The following is a 22,121-nucleotide window of genomic DNA, read 5'->3' as shown; positions in this document are numbered from 1 at the left end:
CCTCTAGATGCCTTATTTTTGCAACACTTAGTGTTCTTGTGGTCCTTAACCGATACTCTCTAATGCTTTTGGTGATATTTTGATGACATTTCATTGATATTTAGGCAAATATTTTAGCAGATGATGACTTTGTGAAAATTTCTCATTTATGACGATTCATCGACAATGGTTCACAGGCGATGGAAAACCTTGAATTTCAGCTTTCCTTCGCCGAGTTTTTCAGGCGAATCTCCTTCGAATATTTGGGTAAAACCATCAACACCGACTTTATCGACATCCTTCAAACAAGTGTTTTTCCTGTAAGGTTACTGACAACTAGGTTTTTCAGTGAATAGTTTGTCACGGTTGTTTTTCATTGTATATATATTAAATTGGTTGTATGTGTTAGTTACTTCCCTCAATTTGTTTTTGCATATATATTGACCAGTTTAATTGGTTATTTTTGTGTGTAGAACATTGCATGTTAGTTTCCTCAATTTTTTTTGGTTTGTTTCAGTTTTTGCATATATATTATCCAGTTTACTGTTATCATTTTTTATTACGAGATGACACCAACATTTGTTGCATGTACATGTGTTATCAATTTTTGTATGTATATTATTAAGTTTATTATTGTTTCAGTTTTTGCATTATGTATTATACAATTTACTGTTGTTATCGTAGGAATTAAGTTTTTTATTATGAGATAACACCAAAGAAGAGAAAAAATACATAAGTTACACATGCCAATACAAAGAAGAAAAATAAAAGGCATAATCAACCTAACATGCAGAATGGGCATGAAGGACTTTTAGCATTTGATGGTTACATGGTGTTTCACAACATATATCTTGACATGTACAATATGCTTGCCACTTTGATAGAGAGAGGTCATGCTCCAACACAAAAAATTTAGCTGTCAGATCTTGTCCACAAAAAATACAACCTTATGATATGTGCTCATCCAATTTGTTGTATGCATTTCTAACAAATGAGCTGCTAAAATTTTTAGGCTGGCTCAAAAGTGCTCTTGAATCTGCAAAAAAAGTTAATAATATTGCGACCAAATATTTGTTTCCCATCCCGTAAGCATCGAAGGAGGGGGAAGGGGAGTCATTGGTGAAGCAGTTTAAGCCATTGGCTCAAGGTGAGGTTGTTGCCAACCTTGAACAAGATGAAGACATGACCACTTTTAGTGGTAGTGGGGAGATGGAGATGAAGACAATTCTTCAGGATGTCTCCAAATTAAAATAGAGGAGTTGCTCAGATGTGGAGGAGAGTGAGGCTGTGGCTGGGGCAATTATGGAGGGTTCAGATGCAAAAGGTGTAATTATGGCCTCGAGGTAGAGCAAAATAAGGGTCCTCAGGTAGATGAGAGCAATGTGATACTATATAGTACACAAGAGGTTCTTTTTCTTCATCCTTCGGCGAGAGTGCATGCTTCGAGTAGGAAGTCGCAACAGCAAACAATGTCTGATATCGAGGGATATATATTTTTCTACATTTATTTTGTATATAACTAACACTTGATGTTTGTGTATGTATGTAAGCTTAATTCATGAACATAAGGTTTCAAACATTTTTGAGTTGTCTTTCTAAAATAAAAACAAAATTTATGTATATATATATATATAGCCATGTGTTTATTTATGTGTTTGTATACTTGCATTTCAATCAGTAAAAATGTTATAACTATTAAATATGTGCATGTGTACTTGCAACCACATTAGCCTCCACCAACCTACGTGCATCGATTCTTTTGCACAAAGCATACTCATGGTTTCTAGCACTAACAAACTCCCATAAGGATTTACTGGATTGAATAGATTTTCAAAAAATCTTCGAGATCAAACTATGAAACATCAGTCATAGTCTCGTAGATTCTATTGTGAAGTTTTGGAGTCTGTTTTTAAACATATTCATCTTCGGAGACATTGAGATGACAATTACGTTGGAGGGCATGACACAAATCACCAAATTGAAGTGTCATGAGAAGCCTGTACGTCACTAGGGTCATTCAAGGATTTGGGTCGTGTCTTTAAATGCGGTTGATACGACATGAGACGATACTGGAGCCAAGTTATCATAGTTTCCTTGAATTTTCATGTGCTGCAATGTGGAGACAGAAATGTGACTGTGGATAGAAATGATCGAAGAGGGTTGGGTCATAATATCAATAAAATGTCTTGCATATCACAATTACAGAATATTATTGAATCACATGTAAGTTTTCTTCAAATAATCTATTAGAAGTGTTCATTTTGTTGTTGGAGTTGTTTATTCTTTTGTTGGAGTCATTCATGATTGTTACATTTTAGGTAACGTAGTGCTCCTATATAGACGTGGTAGATAAGGACCATGAGAATATGATTGCACACGTAAGAGACCTTGTAGGGAATGACATTTGGTTGCACAACATGAACGAAGTTGAGCAACAACTAGTCACTTGAATGGTCCGACAGTTTGACTTTGTTTAGCAAACACCCCGTCATCCTAGTATAGTTAGTAAAACAATCCATAACACAATTAAGGATAAGAACAATGATTATCCCACTCTGTTTGAATAAGAACTGGAAGATTGGTGCGACGGTGAGGAAGACATCAACAAGGAATTCATGACTAATGTGCAAAGATATAAAGAGGGAGATAAGGTCTACATCCATGAGAAAGTTAGGGCTACAACAAGTGCTACCGGGGCATATGTAGAAAATGCCTATTTAAGGGAGATGCTTATCTCTTAAGGTGCTCTTATCGCTAATTTGCAAAATTATATCAATGAACATCTAAATCAATGAATTTTATATACATTAATTAAACTTTATATATTATTGAAATTTGTTATATACATTAATTGATTAATTGAACTTGTTTATGAATAAAGTTGTTTGAATTTTGTTATGTACATTAATTAATTGACATTATTTATGAATGAAGTTGTTTGAGTGTTTTGAATATATGTTGTGTTTGTATAATGTGTGAAAAAATATGTAACGGATTTCTTGTAATTGGCCAATTTTTGCACTAGAAAAGAATTTTGCAAGGTGCGTGTAAATTTTTGTTTTTTTTAAATAAGTAAATTCTAAAAAAAAAACCAGAATGAACATGTGTTTGTAACTAGCGATTTTTTGCACCAGAAAGTAATTTTGCAAGATGCGTGCAAAAATTTTTTTTTTTTAAATAAGAAAGTAAATTCGCAAAAAACACAGAATGGACATGTGTTTGTAATTGGCGAATTTTTGCATGAAAAAGTAATTTTGCAAGCTGTGTTCAAATTTCTGTTCAGTTTTTTTAAATGAGAGTAAATTTGCAAAAAACACGGAAGGAACGTGTGTTTGTAACTGGCGAAAGTAAATTCGCAAGGTACTTGTGATTTTTTGTTCATTCTTTTTTATTTAAACAACACCAGAAAGGAAATTCATGCTCACTTTGCAAAATTCTTTTATGGTGCAAAAATTTACAAACACATGTTCATTATGTGTTTTTAGTGAACATTATACAAAAACAACACAACAAAAAACAACACAAGCAAGTACATCCTCCTCAAAAAACAACAGTCAAACAATAATTAAACAACTTGATTCCCTCAAAAAACAACACTCAAACAACTTTATTCCTTGTTATGTATACAATTCATCCTCCAAAAACAAGACTCAGACAACTTCATTCATAAACTACTTCAACTAATTAATTAATGTACATAACATACACATTCATTAATTAATATACATAATAAAATTCAAACAACTTCAATAATATATAAAATTTTATTTAATCAATTAATGTACATAACAAAAATACAAAAAAGAGGGTCATTAGCTCATTGCTTTATTATATCACCCATAACTGCCCAAAACTCCTCTAACCTCTCATCGTCATCTGACACCTCATTATCCAATGTCATCTCTACATCGTTAAGGATAAGGGCATCCTCCATCTTCATTTCTTTAACATCTTTCATTGTCACAAGCTCAACCCTCTTTTTTTTCCTGTCCTCACGGACGATCTTTCTTTCAGGTTTATAGATCTTTATCAATCAACGCCTAAATAGAGTTATGTTAGTCTGAAAAAGATCAATCAATAAACATGTGACAAATATCACACGAAAAAGAAATAAAACAAGAGTACATAGCATGATGTACCTGTGTGAAATTTAATGATTCACCTAATCCTAAGTATCGTATATACAAAAGGACATATTTTGCAATCATACATGTAACATTTATATACCAAGTAAACAAACATGTACACAATTAGTTATCAAACATATACAAAAGTAATTATCAGTTTTATTGCTTAGAAATACCTTACATAACAATGGTCGACCATTTTGAGTAAATGTCGTAACCAATCCATCCATGAAAAAATTGAACCTGCAACACAACATTAAACCGAATGAGTAATTGAACAAAAGAAGCACAATATAGAATATGTAATAATATTATGTACCGTCTCTATAATGTTACTGTCAGCAAATTCATTACTCTTTATTGAATATTATAAACTTAACTCCTTTGCTTTCATATTCATCTTCCAAAGAACCCAATGATAATTTCCCTAGTTGACAGGAATCAAAATCTACAACATAAATCGATTTTGGATCATATTTGTTAATATTCACGAAAGGAAGTGAACCGTCATTCATATATCAATTTATCAGGCTACGAGATCCATATGAATGTGTCACGTAGCAGCATTAAGTTATATTATAGTAATCATATTAATTTTAAAAAATGATCGTATTGTACGACAAAAATGACATGTTTTCAAAATGCCCTATAATTTTCAAAATCCGCTCGATGTCCAAATTCGCAAATGTTCAACTTCTTTAGGATCATTTTACCTTTCATACGAGCGATCCTCTTAAAGTTTGTGCAATAAATTAGTAAACTCTCTCGGTATTGCAAACTCTTGCTAAAAAGTAGATTCACACATTTTTTTGTGTGTATCTCACGAAATTCGAATAATCATATTTGCGATTTTTTTGTAATTGAAGCCTGTCAAAACTTTGTAAATATTTCATTAAATTCACATATATAGTATGAAGTTTGTATAACTATATATATAAACTTCCTGTAACTGAAATTTGTCGAAACTTTGCAAATATTTTACTAAATTCACATATATAGTATGAAGTTCGTATAACCATATATGTGAACTTCTTGTAACTGAAACCTATCAAAACTTCGCATATATAGTATGCAATTTGCATAACCAAATTTGCGAACTTTCTATAATTGAAATCTGTCAAAATTTTGTAAATATTTTACTAAATTCTCATATAGCACGAAGTTCACATAACCGAAGCTGCAAAATTTTTATAACTGAAACCTATATTAACTTTACAAACATTTTACTAAATTTGCATATATTATATGAAGTTCGCATAACCAAATTCGTGAACTTCCTGTAAGTGAAACCTATCAAAACTTCACAAATATTTTACTAAATTCACATGTACGAAGTTTGCATAGAACCGTGCAAATCTCCTTTGTAATTGATCTTCAAGGAGATCCACAAATATGGGGCGATCAATATAAATTTTTTATGTACAATTTTTTTTACATTCACGTGCTTGTTGAATCATATATATATATATATATTCATTTTTATTCATTTTTTTTCTTTTCTCATTTATTGAAAGAACCCTAATTTTTTTTATAAAACCCTTAACCCTTGCAGCAATTTTCATAAAATTTTTTTATGCATTCTAATGTGGTTATGGTATCCTTCGCATCGACTTCTCAGGTTAAGTCAAAATGTGAGTTTCATACAAACAATATATATGCATATTGTTTTATTTTATTTTGAACAGTTTTTTTGTTTGTAGATATGGGCATTTAATAGACCCATGCGTATTTGTGTTTGATTGTTGCTATAGATATTTTTATGTGTTTTATTTAAAATTTATTTTTAGATTTATCGTTTAGAGTTTTTTTATAGATATATATTTGTTGTGTTATAGCTGATTTATATTTATTTGCTTGTCATTTAGTTAATATTCTATTTTTGTGTTGGTGTAATGAGATTAGGGTTTACTTAGAAGTTAGGGAGTTGCCAGTAGTTGGTTTTGAGAGTGGTTGTTGTGTATCTTAGGCCTTTTGTGATATGACACCTAAAGGAAAGCATGATTGTAGATAATTGTCATGTTTTTCGTGTCCAAATTAGTGGCATTGACTATTTGTTTTCAATATTTTTATCATTAATGACTAAAAAAATTAAAGAGAAGAAAAAGGAAAGGAGTGTGGCACAACAATAAAAGGTTTTAGGAGATGAAAGCAAGAGGCTTCTTAAAAGAGAAAGAAGATGATGACAAATATCCCAAATAAATACAAGAAAAATGGAAAAAAAGTAGAAATATATATAAAGGATGGGATAAAAAGTAAATATAAAGAATCAAAATACTAATGTGAAACCGGGACAACAAATGTTTTAAATAAGAGTAGAAACTCTCAAAGGAGAAAACAAACTAACTAACTCGCTTTTCAAAAGTAAAGGCTCTCCAAAATGACATGAAACGACTCCTTGTTTCTGCGATCCTATCAATCTTGGCAGGAGTTTTGGGGGTATTTTTGGTCATTTTACATAGAAAGGAAACAGATTGAGCCACTAGCCAGGCCCAGTTATGGTCAGACTTGCAGAACTTGGTATTTTCAAATTCTAAAGAAATGATCGTTTTTGGCTGTGCAATAGAAATGGCATATATAGAAAAATTGTATATTTAGGAGAAAATCACACATAGGAGGTACTTCGCATGTATTTAAAAAAAATTTGCAAAAAATATATGCAAAAATTGCATATATATTTTTTTAGAATAGTCTTTGTTCTCAGATCTATATATCTCTATGCTTCGACATCGAAAATCTAAGTTTTTATAGTTGTTAAAAATCTGAGACAGAGACTTATAACTTTTTCGTTTTCAATCAAGGACGAAAACCCCTCTATGGTTCTTCTTTTTGAGCTCTAAAACCAGAAGAAAGCAACAACGGAACAACCTATCTTATGTTTCTCCCCAACCGCTTGTCATATTGAGGTATTTCAACATGCTCGGTATTTCAAGTTGGATCTAATTCAAATTCTTATAAAAAATTTGGCATCATTTTCTGAATATGTCTTGAACGTGGTTACCGAATGGAGTATAACGAGATACAGTTCTGGATTCTATCTTAGACCATCAGATCCTGAATCCGGATCAAGTGCACAATATTCATATTCTGATTCATGTCAAGTGAAATCCGGGCCGTATCCGATCCGTTTACAGCCTTGGCACCGGCGCTAATCATAGTTACACATCCCATCTCACGTTGGTGGTCTGGGAACCGTTCATCTTGAGATGAACGGCGTCCATAGCACCTTTGACCAGATCGCCGTCACCCCATCCTGGCAATGCTTATCTGCTAGTATGACGGTCTACGGGAATACAATCACACCCGTAACGTAACAGAAGGGCGTTTCGGTCATAACGTGGTCTTGGGGTTTGCCTTTTCCGTTCCGTTACTTTGTTGAATTGTGAGCGTTTTGGGAGTGTAGACCGGACGAACCGGGAGGCGGTCTGCTTAGACCAATGGGCGGAGGAGCCACGTGTCAGTCTCCACTCTCCTGGCTAACCTGATTCACCCTTCCCCAACGGCAGATTCCCAGAATATGCCCCGTCGTAATCCGATATGCGTTTTCCTTTTCCTTCTTTACTACTCTCTAGCTTATACCTCTCTCTCTCTCTCCCCTCTTCCTTTATAAACCTCCCCTTCTCTTCCTCCCTTTTCACCCCAACCTCCCTCACACAAACCACCCCCTTCTCTCTCTCTCTCTCTCTCTCTCTCTCTCTCTCTGTTAAAACCACCCTTCTCTCTCTCTCTCTCTCTCTCAAAAAAAAGAGATGGATAATTCATCAAGGCTGAAACATGTTTTCAAGTTTCAGGGGAGAGGCAAGCTGGGAAGAAAGATACTTCTCGTCATAGGGAAGTATTTCCCAGGTTGGTTACCTTTGATCTTTCTTTCTTGTTGATTTCCTGCTCTTCTTCATGGACCATGACATCTTGTTGCACGTTTTCTGATGGAGAATTCTCTTTCGGTGTTTTGCGTATACGTGCAGCTCGGCTTGTGAATCCGCAAGAATTGAAGAGGTACTTGGCAGAGCATGTGTTTCCCCATCTTGAGAACCAACCTTTCTGCTTGGTCTATATACATTCCCTGGTTCAAAGAAACGAGAACTTCCCGGGGATCTCGACTCTCAGGTGGATATATGAAGAAATCCCGGCCACCATCAAGGAGAATCTTGGAGCTGTCTACTTTGTTCATCCGGGGCTGCAGTCTCGGCTTTTCTTCGCCACCTTCGGTCGCTTCTTGTTCAGTGGAGGGTAATATTCTTAGCTATTAACAGATCCTTTTCCTTTTTCTTTATATTGTTTTAGCTGTTTTGGGATTTGTTTGTTGGTTGTTGTCTTGAAATTGATTTTGGTATTCCTATTTGTGCATAAAAAAGGTTGTATGGGAAGTTCAAGTACATAAACCGTCTGGAGTTTCTGTGGGAGCATATGAGGAAGAGCGAGATAAAGATACCTGAGTTCGTCTATGATCATGATGATGACTTGGAGTACAGACCACTCATGGACTATGGTTTGGAAACGGACCACCATGGCTTCCAAGACGCACCCACCATGGACTCTACCGCGTCCACGCATTCCTTGAGATGTATATCATAGTTCTTATGGCTTTTGTGGATATGCTTTTAGAGTGTTTTTTTTTTTCTGTTCTTGTTAGTATTGTAAAAAATCATAGAGATAATGATATGTGAAGTAGAGATTTTGGGAGTTCTTTTTCTGTTTTCTATACCAGGATTGGTTTAAATATTTGTTAATGAGTGGATTGTTATCAAGATAAGACTCTCGTGATCCGTTATCCAATAATAGGAGGCCTTGCTTGAGTCCACTTTACTCATCCTTAAAGTCATTCTTATCTTCATACCCCTTGTTTTTTATCAGATCGGACTACATAGATGCGATCTACATTGCCCATTTAGTGGAGGTCAACATTTGAATCGCCAGAATCCAACTTATTTGCAGAATTTTTTGGTAATTTAAAAATCAACTGTTGAAAAAATACAAAATTTTGAGATTAAAAAAAAAGTATTTTTTTATAAAAAATATGATTGAAGGGTTGATTTTTATTAAATCAGCTGAATATATTTATGAGTTCAGATTTGATCAACTTGCATGAATCAGCCTTATTGTTGTTGGAGCGGAATCGGCCTTACTGTTGTTGGATTGAAGGGCAGAATCGGATCCGGATCAGGTAAATTATGGCATTGTGGCAATATCATGAGTCCACAACAATTATTGACCGTTGATATTGGCCCCAGTTTTAAAACTTTCTTTGGGGTGTTTTAAGGGAGGCCAGGATTGTAGGATGGGACCTATTATTATTACGTTGGAGATAAATTATTGGGGATATATACAGGTGGGCCCAATCACTTACACTTTTTGTCTTTAGCCTATTAAAGACTCGTTATTCTGTCTCCTGTCAGTAACTTTATTTGCCGTGTGGGTCTGGTCCTTTCTCTCACCTTAGGATACGTTTTTTATTATCATTTGTGTGGTTTCGCTGATTCTGTTGGCCAGCCTGGAGGGGGTTTGAAAAAGCATTGGACCGTTGGTTGAGAGGGGGATTTCCTGTGAGTAGCGGGGGATTTCCTGAGAGTAGCGGTTTAGGTTAAAATATCTTGGATGACAGTGGGACCCGTCCAGCTTCGTCTCGTTTGGGTCGGGGATGAAAGAGACATGAAACAGGATGGAGGTCCAAAACTCATGTGGGGATGGACTTACATTTTCTCTCATCCCGCTCTGCTCCGTCCCAACCTCGATTCTGGTTAGTAAAATAATTAAAATATTTTTAATGATTTAATAAAATTTCATATAACTTTCTTATATATATTCTTAGTTTTTAACCTTAATACTATATTTCTTTGGGTCGCCGCTTCTGCAGTGACCTTTTTTTTTCTCTCTTTCTTTTGGTTGGCATGATCGATCTTTTGACGGTTCAACCTCTTTTTTTAGGTAGCAGTAGACTGGAGAGAAATGGACCCGGGATGAAGGACATGGAATGTGAATAGAGGGCTGAATGAAGGTTAAAATCAAAACCGGTGTGAGGATGAAGGGCAAAATTTTGAGATGGAGTGGAGGTGAAAACCTTGTCCCCCGCATTCACTCTGGCCCACTGCCATCCCTGTTAACGAGCCTTGGATAGGGTTGATAAACAAACTGAACGAGCTGAGCTTGAAGTGTTCAAGCTTGGCACATTCCTCTGAGTTTGAGCTCGTAATGAGTTTGAGTTAAACAAAGTCGAGTTCAATCTCGCTTTTGTTTATAGAAAATGAGAGGGTGTTGCATGTGCACCCCCGAACACACACTGTAGCTACAGTGCATGTTTCGAGGTTTCCACTGAGCGCTGCGTGACTCTCAGTGGGGGTGTACAGGGAGAGTCATACACCACCGTACACCAGCCTGCAGGATATACGGCGATGTATGGCTCCTCCGTACACCCCACTGAGAGCCATGCGGTGCTCAGTGGGGACCCAGGAACACACACTGTAGCTACAGTGCATGTTGTGCATGTTTCTGGGGAAAACATATAACCTGCCCGCATAGAAAACATACATTGGTTTAGAGTTGGAAGAAATAGGATTACAAAAAAAATATGTTAAAATACATATAGAATATATATTTTAATACTTAACATGCTTATACGAGTTGAGCCAAGCTTAGTATTTATTGTTCATATTCTGTTTGTCAAGCTTATTTTATAAGTTAGAATGAGCTCTTTAAGAGCAGAACATGTGCTTAGCCACAATCGACTGGGCTTGTTTCTCAGCCCGAGCTTTGGATGCCGTTCCTAATCAAAGATGCCAACGATGAATAATACATGAAAATCTATTAAATGATTAATTTGAAAAAAGTTTATAACCATTCATTTTGTTGTCGTCAATGTTGTTCATTAAAAAGTGGATATCATCATAAATCTCATTATAAGGATTTTTTTGGCAGAGGAAATCTAGTGATAGTTTTTCGTATATTTAAATTTTAAAAATATATAAATATCATGTTAGTAATGTGTTAATGTCACGAAAAAATACTTCTGTAATAGGTGATATTTAGAGGTGTTTTTACAAAGATTATATTGGTTTGAGTATTTCATTATAAAATCGAAAGATTCTTAAAAAATAGTAGATATTTGTAACTATAATCACAAAAAATCTTCTAGCCCATTTAAGTAACGAAAAATGATCGTACTGAATGACAAAAATGACATGTTTTCAAAAAATACTACACAATTTACCAAATCCACCAAATGGATAATTCCACAGGTTCTTACTTTTTTTAAACATTTTTACCCTTCGTAGTTGTGAATTTTTTATTTTTGCTGGTCATGACGCTAAAAGTGGATGAACCCATAAAATTCGTCAATTAAATCACATATAAGGTTGTGATATTCTAAAAAAGAGCAAAATTCTAAAATACTTGTGAAACACATGACAAGTATCATAAGGCACGTTATGAAAATCCTTTGCGGAAGTTTGTACCTTGCAAAATTTCAAAAGAGTATCGCAAAATTACGAAAAACTTGCGAAAGTTTGATATTGCAAAATTGTGATAAGTATCACATAAGGTATTGCAAAATTATAAAAAACTTGCGAAAGTATGATATTGAAAAATTGCGTTAAGTATCACACGGGTATTGCAATTTTTTTTTCTTGTAAAATTCTGTTCTATATAAATGAAGTTTTATTTTTCAATTCTTTATTTGCATCCAAATGCCCTATTTTCACAACTATAGAGTTTTTATGGTCCTCAACCCCTTATTTGCATCCAGATGCCCTATGTGGATGTAATTTTGATAAAATAAATAAAAAAATTGAATGTCATTTGGATGTAAAGTTCATTCATTACAATACATTTAAAAACATGGTTGTAATATTGCATGTAAGGTAAAAAGAATTTGTAGTTGTTTTATTATGTTTGTAGATGAATTTTAGTTGTAAATTTTAGTTCTGTTTATATGTATTATTAAATTATTAAACAAATGAATCTTTTCTGTAAAAATGAAATTTGAAGCAAAAATATCGCATAAGTAGAAAATTCACATATTCAAAAAAAAAATTGCATATATACGTGTGAATTTGTATCCGCATTTTTATGTGTGACCTGTTCTTTTATAAAATAAAGTCACTCATATATTGCATTCATTTCATTCTTTCAAAAAATGAAAGCACTTTTACATTGCATTCATTCAATTCTTTCACAAAATGAAGTTGCTTATACATTTCATTTATACCATTCTTTTGCAAAATAAAGTTGCTTATACATTTTATTCATTCCATTATTTCATAAAATAAAGTCGTTCATACATTGTATTCATTTTATTCTTTCACAAAATAAAGTTGCTCATACATTTTGCATTCGTTTCATTATTTTATAAAATGAATTCGCTCATACATTGCATTCATTCTATTCTTTCACAAGAATGTTGCTTCTCACTGCTTCTTTGATGAGGAGAAAACCGAGTATGTGCAAATATGCTTTCATCTCTTTGCCCTCAATAATGCCATAGACAAAAACACAATATACCATCGTTGATTCTACATTCTGTGTTGTTCTTCTGATTTTTTCTATCCCACCCATACCATGTGATCGAACAAACGCTGGCTATGAGATACGTTAACTGTACATCATCATCGTTCAACATATCTTATCGACTACCACATTTTGTTAAAGTGGATGTCTTCTGCATCATAATCCTTCACGTTCTCTATGATGAGAATGCATCACTCACGAGCAACTCGTGGACTTTTGGTTTTTTATTCCATCCATGCTACAAGATCTTACCGTTAATGTTTTTATTAAAAAAACTCATCGTCGATGAAGTACCACCGATGAAGTACCATTGATGCTTTTATCTTAAAAACTCACCGTCGATGAAATGTCGCTGATCTTCTCACTGCCAATGCTTTTACCCCCAAAAAAAAACTCACTGTCGATAAAGTGTTGCTTATGCTTTTATCAAAAAAACTCACCATCGATGAAGTGTCGCCCATGATTTTACTGAAAAAACTCATAGTCGATGAAGTGTCACCTATGTTTTCAGGCTTTACCACCGTCGGTGAACCGCTGCTGATGAACCACCACTGATGAGAGATTTTCGTAAAGCTTGAATGCATCAAAAGATTACTAGAATGATTGGTGACCAAAAGAACCCTAGGATTGTGAAAATAGGGCATCCATATGCAAATAAGGGGTTAAAAAATGAAGCATCATTTCTATAAAATAAAATTTCGCAAGAAAAATGAATTTTGCAATACACCTACGATACTCTTTTAGAATTTCGCAAGGTATGGACTTTAGCAACACTTAAAGGATTTTTACAATGTGTTTTGTGATATTCATCACAATTTTCGCAACGTGTTTTGAGATACTCATTACGATTTTTATAAGTGTTTTGAAATTTCATAATCTTTTTTGGAATATCACAACCTTAGATGTGATTTTGTTAACGTGTTTCATGGGTCCATCCACTTTTAGCATCGTGACTCACAAAAATCTAAAATTCATAGTTATGAGGGATAAAAACGTTAAAAAAGTTAGGACCGACATAATTGTTTATTTGATGAATTTGGTAAATTATAAGGTATTTTTTAAAACATGTCATTTTTGTCATACAGTATGGTCATTTTCAGTTTAAGTAAACACCATTATTCATATGGCCATTGGAATGCTGCTTGGACACTCTTTTGTCTAAGTTTCTTGAACCTAGGTGTAAATGAGTCAGATCTAGGCATTATCAAGTCCAACTTATAGTTTTAACATAGATCTGAATTTAAATTTTAAATCATATGGTAATCAGTCAGAATATAATTCAAATCTAACTTGCCTAAGCTCTGACATTTATATGTACTAGGATCCAGATTTTTCTCGGATTGAACTTGGATTCGAATTATAATATGATCTCATTTTGGCTTCCAAATGCTACTAAACATATTTGGTTGAAGATCTGAAACTTAAGTGTTCACCTTCCTACTTGGACCAAATACATTTTAATTAGTTAAGAGAGCTGTCACCAATGGGATGTCAACAATGGTTCGGGTTGTTAAGGCAAATCATGAGGATTCTTGTTAACCTTCACAAAGTTATGCAATGTGGCACTTGAACTTAGGATGTGAGGCTAAAGAGTCGGCCTGGGGAGCAATATATTTGAGTGAGTCTGCACCCGATGAAGATTCATTTGGAGAACACAAATCTAAGGCATTATTACACTTTAAAACAATCATTAATGAAACAAAGTCCACTCATCCCTAAATTCATACCGTAATATTATGCCCCTTATGAGATCTGTTTGGTGCAAATTGTTTTCATGTTTTAAGGGCATAGCCAATATTGTCTTACAACAGTTTGCCTCCTTTAGATAGAGAAGTTCACACACTAATTAGTTCCGCAAAAGGCTCTAGGAAGGACAAGATGACAACGTCATATTTCTGAAAACATCCATCATTATTACCAAATTCATGGCCATGTTGACATAAATTCTTAAAAAAAATATATTGGTATAAGATTTCCCAATACTAAGGTGTGCATTCCTATGGTATAATTAGAGCTATATATGTAACAAAGACCAGTGATATTTTGAAAATAACACTATTTTATCACAATGTTTTCTTGATATATTGTTGATGACATTTCTAGATGAAGAATCAAGCTAACTGTGAAAAAATTAAAGAAATCAAAATTTAGAAAAACAAAAAATGGTGCAATTAGCAATGAGGTGTCTAAACTAATGCAAGTAGCAGCTCAATCCTAAGGACAAAATAAAGACACAAAATATCCTCCACAAAGATAGAGTTCCCTTGAGACTTGGATAATTTTCAAAATGCCCTTGCCTAGTGCTAACGCCTGAATTACCCTCTACCTAGTCCCTAAATCCCACACACACTCAACGAGATCAGCAGATCCAAATCCTACGAGGGAAAACCCAGATCCAAAAAATAAAAACATAAGTATTTTGGACTGGGCTACTATCACAATCCTGCTTCTCATTTTTACACTCCCCCTCAAACTGGAGCATGCAAATTGCAAATGCCCAGTTTGTTCATCAACTTTGTGAACTGCTCTTTTTCAAGTGCTTTAGTAAACAATTCGTAGGTTATGCTTATTGTTCCTGAAGAAATTCTCTCTCTAACCAGATGACAATCAATGTCAACGTGTTTAGTTCTTTTGTGATAAACCTGGTTTGCTGCAATATGTAGTGCAACTTGTTTGTCATAGAACATCAATGTTGATTAAGGATGAGAAACCTACAAATCAAAAAATACATATTTTAACCATGTAACTTCATAGGTTGTATTTGTCATTGCACGGTATTCGGCTTATGCAGATGACCGATGTACAATGCTTTGTTTCTTAGATTTCCATGAAATGGGACTGTCATCATGGAAAGCATAAAATTTTGTGATAGATCGACGAGAATCTTGACATGCGGCCTAGTAAGAGTCACAAAATATTCTCAACTAAAGCGTAGAGTTTGAAAATAATAGAATTCCTTGACCAGGACTTTTCTTGAGATATCTTACTATTCGGAGAGTAGTATCCAAGTGTAGTTTGCAGGTTGCATGATTGTAGCGACTTAGAACTTGAATTGGAAACACAATATTAGGTATTGTAATTGTTAGGTAGATGAGATGACCTATCAGATGTCTATACATAGAAGGATCCTCCATAATAGCACCATTTGATTACTAAGGTTGTGTCGTTGTTCTATTAAAAAATCCAAATGATGGGCTCCTAAGAGACATGTCTCATCTAAAATTTTTATTGTATATTTTCTCTGAGAAAAGCATATACCTGACTTGGATTGAGCCACTTCTATCCCTAAGAAATATGTTAGTGGTCCAAGGTCCTTCATGTGAAACAAACGATTCAAATAATTTTTGTGTTAAAAAATTGCTCCTTTTTTGTTTCTTACAATTATCAGGCCATCTATATACACTAGAATGGCTATAAATGATGAGAGAGAGAGAGGAATAATCTGCTTTGGACTAAGAAAAACCATAGTTTATCAATGTTGACGAGAATTTAGCAAACCAATTCCTCAGAGCTTGTATAAGTTCATACATAGACTTGTTTAGCTTGCATACTAAATTTTTTCCCTTACTAGTAAATCCTAAGGGCATCCACATATACACTTCTTCATAAAGAAAGGTGTTATGGATGTCCATATGACATAGAAATCAATTGTGAGCTGTTATGGCAATAGACACCAAACAATAACCAATTTAATAACAAGAGCAAAGCTCTCTTGATAGTCTAGGCCTTTTTACTAAGAGAATCCTTTGACAACAAGTCAGGCCTTGTTCCTTTCAATTGATCTGTCTGCCTTATATTTTATTTTAAAGATCCATTTGCATCCTCTTGGTTTCACTCTGTCAAGTAATGTAGTAAGAGTTCAGGTATTATTTTCTTCCAATGCTCAATTTTTTGCAGCCATAGCCTCACACCAACAAGCCTCTTTTGTAGGCTCACTAAACAATATAAAATCCAAGTGGGAAGAAATTGCAACTAGGAAGGCTAGGTGAGAGGGTGATAATCTATCAAATGATACAAAGTTTGCTAAAGGAAAGTGAGTACCTTTAGATGAACCTTCTTTCGTGAATGATTTGGAGTGATCCAAGTTGCAAACGATGGAGCAATAAAAATCTTTCAACAAGGTTGATGGTTTCTTAACTTTGATGGAACGTCTTTGAGCTTGAGGTTGAGAATCATTGGTTGAGTTCTGTCATTTTTTTCATTAAATGATGGGTCTGATTCTATTTGGGATTCAACAACTCCTTTATTGGGAGTTGGGTCTGATTTTTATTTAGAATTCAAATGAACCATTTGCTTAGATTCACTACAAGAAAATTGTTAATTAGCGACGGAAATTAGTGACGGATTTTTCCTGTCGCTACTTAGCGACAAATTAGCTAGAGATAGAATCTGTCGCTAATTCGCAACGGATTAGCGAGGAAACGACTTTTATCGCTAATCTGTCGCTACTTAGCGACGGATTAGCGACTGCATGTTTTTGTCGCTACTTTTTATTACAAGAACACCATTTTAGCGACGGATTTAGAGAGGGAACTCTGTCGTCGCTAATCTGTCGCTAATTAGCGACGGAGTAGCGACAGAATATATTCCGTCACTTTTTTGATATTTTGGTTTCGCGACGGCTTAGCGACGGAAAAATTCCGTCGCTAAGCCGTCGCTAAATGTCGCGTAAATCCCTAATCCCATCCCTCTTTCTCTTTTCCCTGTTTCGCTGTATTGCTCCCTCCCGCCGCCCGTCGGCTCTCGCCACCGTCCGGCCGCCGCCGCTCGCCAGCCGCCGCTCCCCGTCCACCGCTCGCCAGCTGCCGCTCCCCGTCAACCTCCCGCCACCGTTCGGCGACGCGCAGGTAATATTCTTCTTCTTCTTCTTCTTCTTCTTCTTCTAAACGCAGGGGGTACGCCCCTTCCCTGCCGGAAACGCAGGGGGTTTAACCCCCTGCCGTGCTTTCCGGCAGGGGGGGTCGACCCCCTGCCGGAAAGGCATGGGGGGTCGACCCCCTGCCGGAAACGCAGGGGGTCGACCCCCCTGCCGTAAAGGCACGGCAGGGGGTCAACCCCCCATGCCGGAACTGCCTTTCCGGCAGGGGGTTTAACCCCCTTCCCTGCCAGAAAGGCAGGGGGTTTAACCCCCTGCCGTGCTTTCCGGCAGGGGGGGTCGACCCCCTGCGTTATGCTGCCTAAGTGACTTGTCAAAAAAAAAAATTTCTGTTTTTGAATGCCTATGCTGCCTATATGAATCGTTTGAAAGATAAAATCTGTAGTAGGAATAACATGCTGCCGATGTGTATTGCTTTTGAAAAAAACAATCTGTTATGAGATATATTATGCTGTCTATGTGAATTGGTTTCAAAAAAATCTGTTTTTTAATGCATATGCTGCCTATGTAAATCAGTTTGAAAAAAAAAATCTTTAGTAGGAATACTATGTTGCCTATGTGTTTGTTTGAAGAAAAAAAATTTGTTATGAGATACCTACGTTGCCTATGTGATCTGTTTTGAAAAGAATTTTTGTTATGGATACCTATGCTGCCCATGTGATCTCTTTTTAAAAATAAAAAAAGTTATTATGTGATCCCTATGTTGTCCATGTGATTAGCTTGAAAAAAAGTTTTTAATATGTGTATATAAGATGTCCATATGGTTTTAAGTGTAGTTTGCATATATGTTGTCCATATGGATTTTAAGTTGAAATTTTTTTTGTAATGTATATATACAAGTTGTCCATGTTGTTCAATTTGTTAGTTTGTTAATGTCTACTGGTAGTTAGTTTTACTTCAATTTGTTTTCTTGAAATCTGGTTAGTTAGAGTATTTCAATCTATTAGTCTTTTATAATTATATTTTTCTTAGATAGATTGGTATTTAATGTTCTCACAATCAGTTAGTTAGATTAGAGCTATTTGAATTCTTTATGATAGTGGTGGTTAAACGGAGTTCACATCTTTTCTAGTAAACTAATTGATTGATTTACTATTCTTTTGCTAAGTAGTTCAGATTAGAAATTGTCTATGACTTTATGTTAGTCGACTGGTTCAACATGTTATAGCTGGTTTGTTAAATTAGCATCTTCTAGTTAGATTTGGCTTAACATATATATTATTTTTCTTTTCTCTTCTTTCAATTAGTTAGAGTTGTTTTAATTTGTTTTAATTTTTTTAGTTAGTGTTTCATCTTGTTTCATGATTAGTTAGTTTGTTACTTAATTTGTTTTGTTTTTGTGCAGATTTTTCAACGGAACCAACTCGTGCTCGGCCACCTGTGGTAAGTAAATGACGAAAACAATGCAAATCGGGTAAATACCCGTGGTGAGTAAGTGATGCAAACGTATCACATGTTATTTAATTTATTGAATGCAACACTTTATTGTTCACACACTCACTTAGTTGTTGATATCTAGGACTGCTTTGTTGGAGTTCGGAGATCATGCTGAGCATGATTTTAATGTAGAAATATGGAAGTGTTCTTATTTTTGGAGTACGGAGTCCATGCTAAGCATGGTAGTAGTTAGTGAGATATTGAAGTGTGTTTGCTGCAGATACATGTTTGCCATTTATTTGATATGAATGATTATGATGTATTGCAATGTTTGATGTAATTGTATCCATGCTTGCATGTAGTTACTTTCAATTTGATTTTGACTTCCATGTGAAATTTTATAATAAAAGCATGCTTCAAATGATTGTATCATGTCATTAATAGTTTGCACATGAAAATATTAAGTTATCAATGCATGCATCAAAATTCTTGTTATTGTTTGACATAGTATATTGCATGATAAATTTGATATTTTCTTCATCGTAGCATTCTGATTGTTTTTTTCTTAATTCGTTAGGATACTATTCGTAACATCATACGACAGAATGACTGCAAACCGTGAATGGATGTACCGTAGGATAGTGGACAATGAGTTATCACATGAATATATGGATGGTGTCGATAGTTTTATTGAATTTGCAACGGCGAGTGTCAGTACGGTAGATCCCACAGGTCAGATTAGGTGTCCCTGCAAGATTTGTAAGAATAATCGATTTGTAGAACCTCATGGCGTTAGACATCACCTATACAGGAAGGGTTTTGTGAGTGATTATCAGAACTGGATGTTTCATGGAGAAGAATTTAGAAACGATTTTGATGCACGGGTGAATGTGGTGCACGATAATCCATATACGAATTTGATATTTGATGCTGCAGGAACAGAACTGGGTTCTGCTATGAGTTCTAGTGATGTAAGAACTGCCGTTGATGAAGAATCACCAAACGATGCAGCTAGTAGATTTTATGATTTACTTAAAGATGCTGATGAGCCACTTTGGAACGGTTGTGAGAGTCACACTATCTTGTCTGCAGTTCTTCAACTAATGAATTTGAAGTCCGAGTATAATTTGAGTCAATCATGTTTTGACCGTTTGTGCATGATTGTGAAGAGTATGTTGCCTAAAGATGAGAAATTGCCACAAAATTTCTATCGTGCGAAAGTTATGGTCAACGCTCTAGGTATGGGTTACAAAAAGATTGATGCTTGTCCAAATCACTGCATGTTGTATTTCAAGGAGCAGGAAAACGACATATCATGCCCGTCATGTGGGCATCCTCGGTTCAAGCCAAAGACAAGAGGCAATGGTAGCACGAGATCAAAGGAAGTTTCATACAAGTCGCTCCGCTACTTTCCTATCACTCCTAGATTGCAGCGATTGTATATGTCTTCAAAGACAGCTAAACACATGAGATGGCATGCAAATAAAGTTCGACACGATAAAAACAAGATCACGCATCCTGTTGACGCTGAAGCTTGGAAGCACTTTGATCGTACTCATCAGAACTTCGCAATGGAAGTGCGAAATGTTAGACTCGGTCTATGTACAGATGAATTTAATCCATTTGGGGGTAGATCAACTCCATACTCATGCTGGCCAGTATTTGTAACTCCATACAACCTTCCACCAAGCTTGTGTATGAAACGTCCAAATCTTTTCTTGTCTCTGTTGATCCCTGGTCCGACCTCACCTGGCCAAAATCTTGATGTATATCTAAGGCCATTGATTGATGAATTAAAAGTATTGTGGGATGACGGTGTTACCACGTATGATGCCCACAAAAAACAAAATTTCAACATGAAGGCCGCTGTTCTATGGACAATCAGTGACTTCCCTGTATATGGTATGTTATCTGGTTGGAGCACACATGGGAGGTTGGCTTGTCCGTACTGCATGGAGGATTCCAAAGCTTTTAGATTGAGGCATGGAAGGAAGCCTTGCTGGTTTGATTGCCATCGTCGATTTCTACCCAGCGATCATCCGTTCCGACGTCAAAAGAATGCATTTACAGCAGGCACAACTGAAATGGAAGGTCCATCCTCAAGATTGTCTGGCATAGAGATTTTAAGAAGATTGCGATACTTTCCAGATGTATTAACAGATGCCCGCAGTCCTACACCCTTCCGTGGATTTGGGAAGGAACACAATTGGACGAAAAAATCTATTTTTTGGGAACTACCGTATTGGCCGACCATATTGATACGACATAATTTGGATGTGATGCATGTAGAGAAAAATGTGTTTGATAATGTGTTCAATACAGTAATGAATATTAAAGGAAAAACGAAGGATAATCCGAAGGCCCGTATGGATTTAAAATTAATATGTAAAAGACCAGAATTGGAACTCAAAGAGTATAATGGCAAAGTACTGAAACCAAAGGCGAAGTACATGCTCGGACCTGATCAAATAAAACATGTATGTCAATGGTTGAGACAACTGAGATTTCCAGATGGATATGTCTCTAACATTGCTCGGGCTGTGAAGATTGATGATGGACAGTTATATGGGTTGAAGAGCCATGATTGTCATATCTTTATGCAACGATTGATACCCCTAGCATTCCATGATATGTTAGACAAACCTATATGGGGGGTATTGTCTGAGTTGAGCGGATTTTTCAGAACATTGTGCGCATCGGAGGTCATTGTATCAGATGTAAAGAATCTCGAGGACTCTGTCATCACCACTGTTTGTCTGTTAGAAAAGATATTTACGCCAGCATTTTTCGATGTTATGGAACATTTGATCATACATTTGCCATATGAACTAAGGGTTGGTGGCCCTGTGCAATATCGATGGATGTACCCATTTGAAAGGTATATGTTTTTTTATATTTGTCTCTTTAATGACAGATATTTACAATTTGAAATGTATATTCTTGTCAGATGCATGTTCGACCTAAAAAAAAAGGTTCGTAATAAAGCAAGAGTAGAAGGCTCTATTTGTGAGGCGTACACTTTAGAAGAGATTTCAAATTTCTCATCTATGTACTTCGAACCTCATATTTCAACACGTTACACATGCCCGCCCCGTAACGATGATGGAGAACAAGTAACTGTAGCTGACAAGCTGTCGATATTTCAACCACTTGGGCATGCATTTGGTAGTTGCCGATCAAGGCTATTGACAGATCGAGAGCAAGATGCAGCACACATCTATATTCTTTTTAATTGCTCAGCGATCGACCCATACATCGAGTAAGTA

The 22,121-nt window shown here is 35.5% G+C and overlaps 1 protein-coding gene across 1 annotated transcript; it reads left to right on the top strand.

The window, feature by feature from the left end:
* Positions 1-7,744: 7,744 nt before the first annotated feature.
* Positions 7,745-8,856, top strand: LOC149842521 (uncharacterized). The gene is made up of 3 exons (XM_090001471.1): positions 7,745-7,949; positions 8,069-8,333; positions 8,459-8,856. The coding sequence occupies exons 1-3, from the start codon at positions 7,853-7,855 to the stop codon at positions 8,676-8,678; spliced, it is 582 nt and encodes a 193-aa protein (XP_089857597.1). The 5' UTR covers positions 7,745-7,852; the 3' UTR covers positions 8,679-8,856.
* Positions 8,857-22,121: the final 13,265 nt, after the last annotated feature.

This window comes from Nuphar pumila, chromosome 3 (assembly GCF_984573655.1).
Source record: "Nuphar pumila chromosome 3, dmNupPumi1.hap1.1, whole genome shotgun sequence".
NCBI classification, from domain to species: Eukaryota; Viridiplantae; Streptophyta; class Magnoliopsida; order Nymphaeales; family Nymphaeaceae; genus Nuphar; species Nuphar pumila.
The sequence above is the reverse complement of the archived record's forward strand: the minus strand, read 5'-3'. Positions and strand labels throughout refer to the sequence as shown.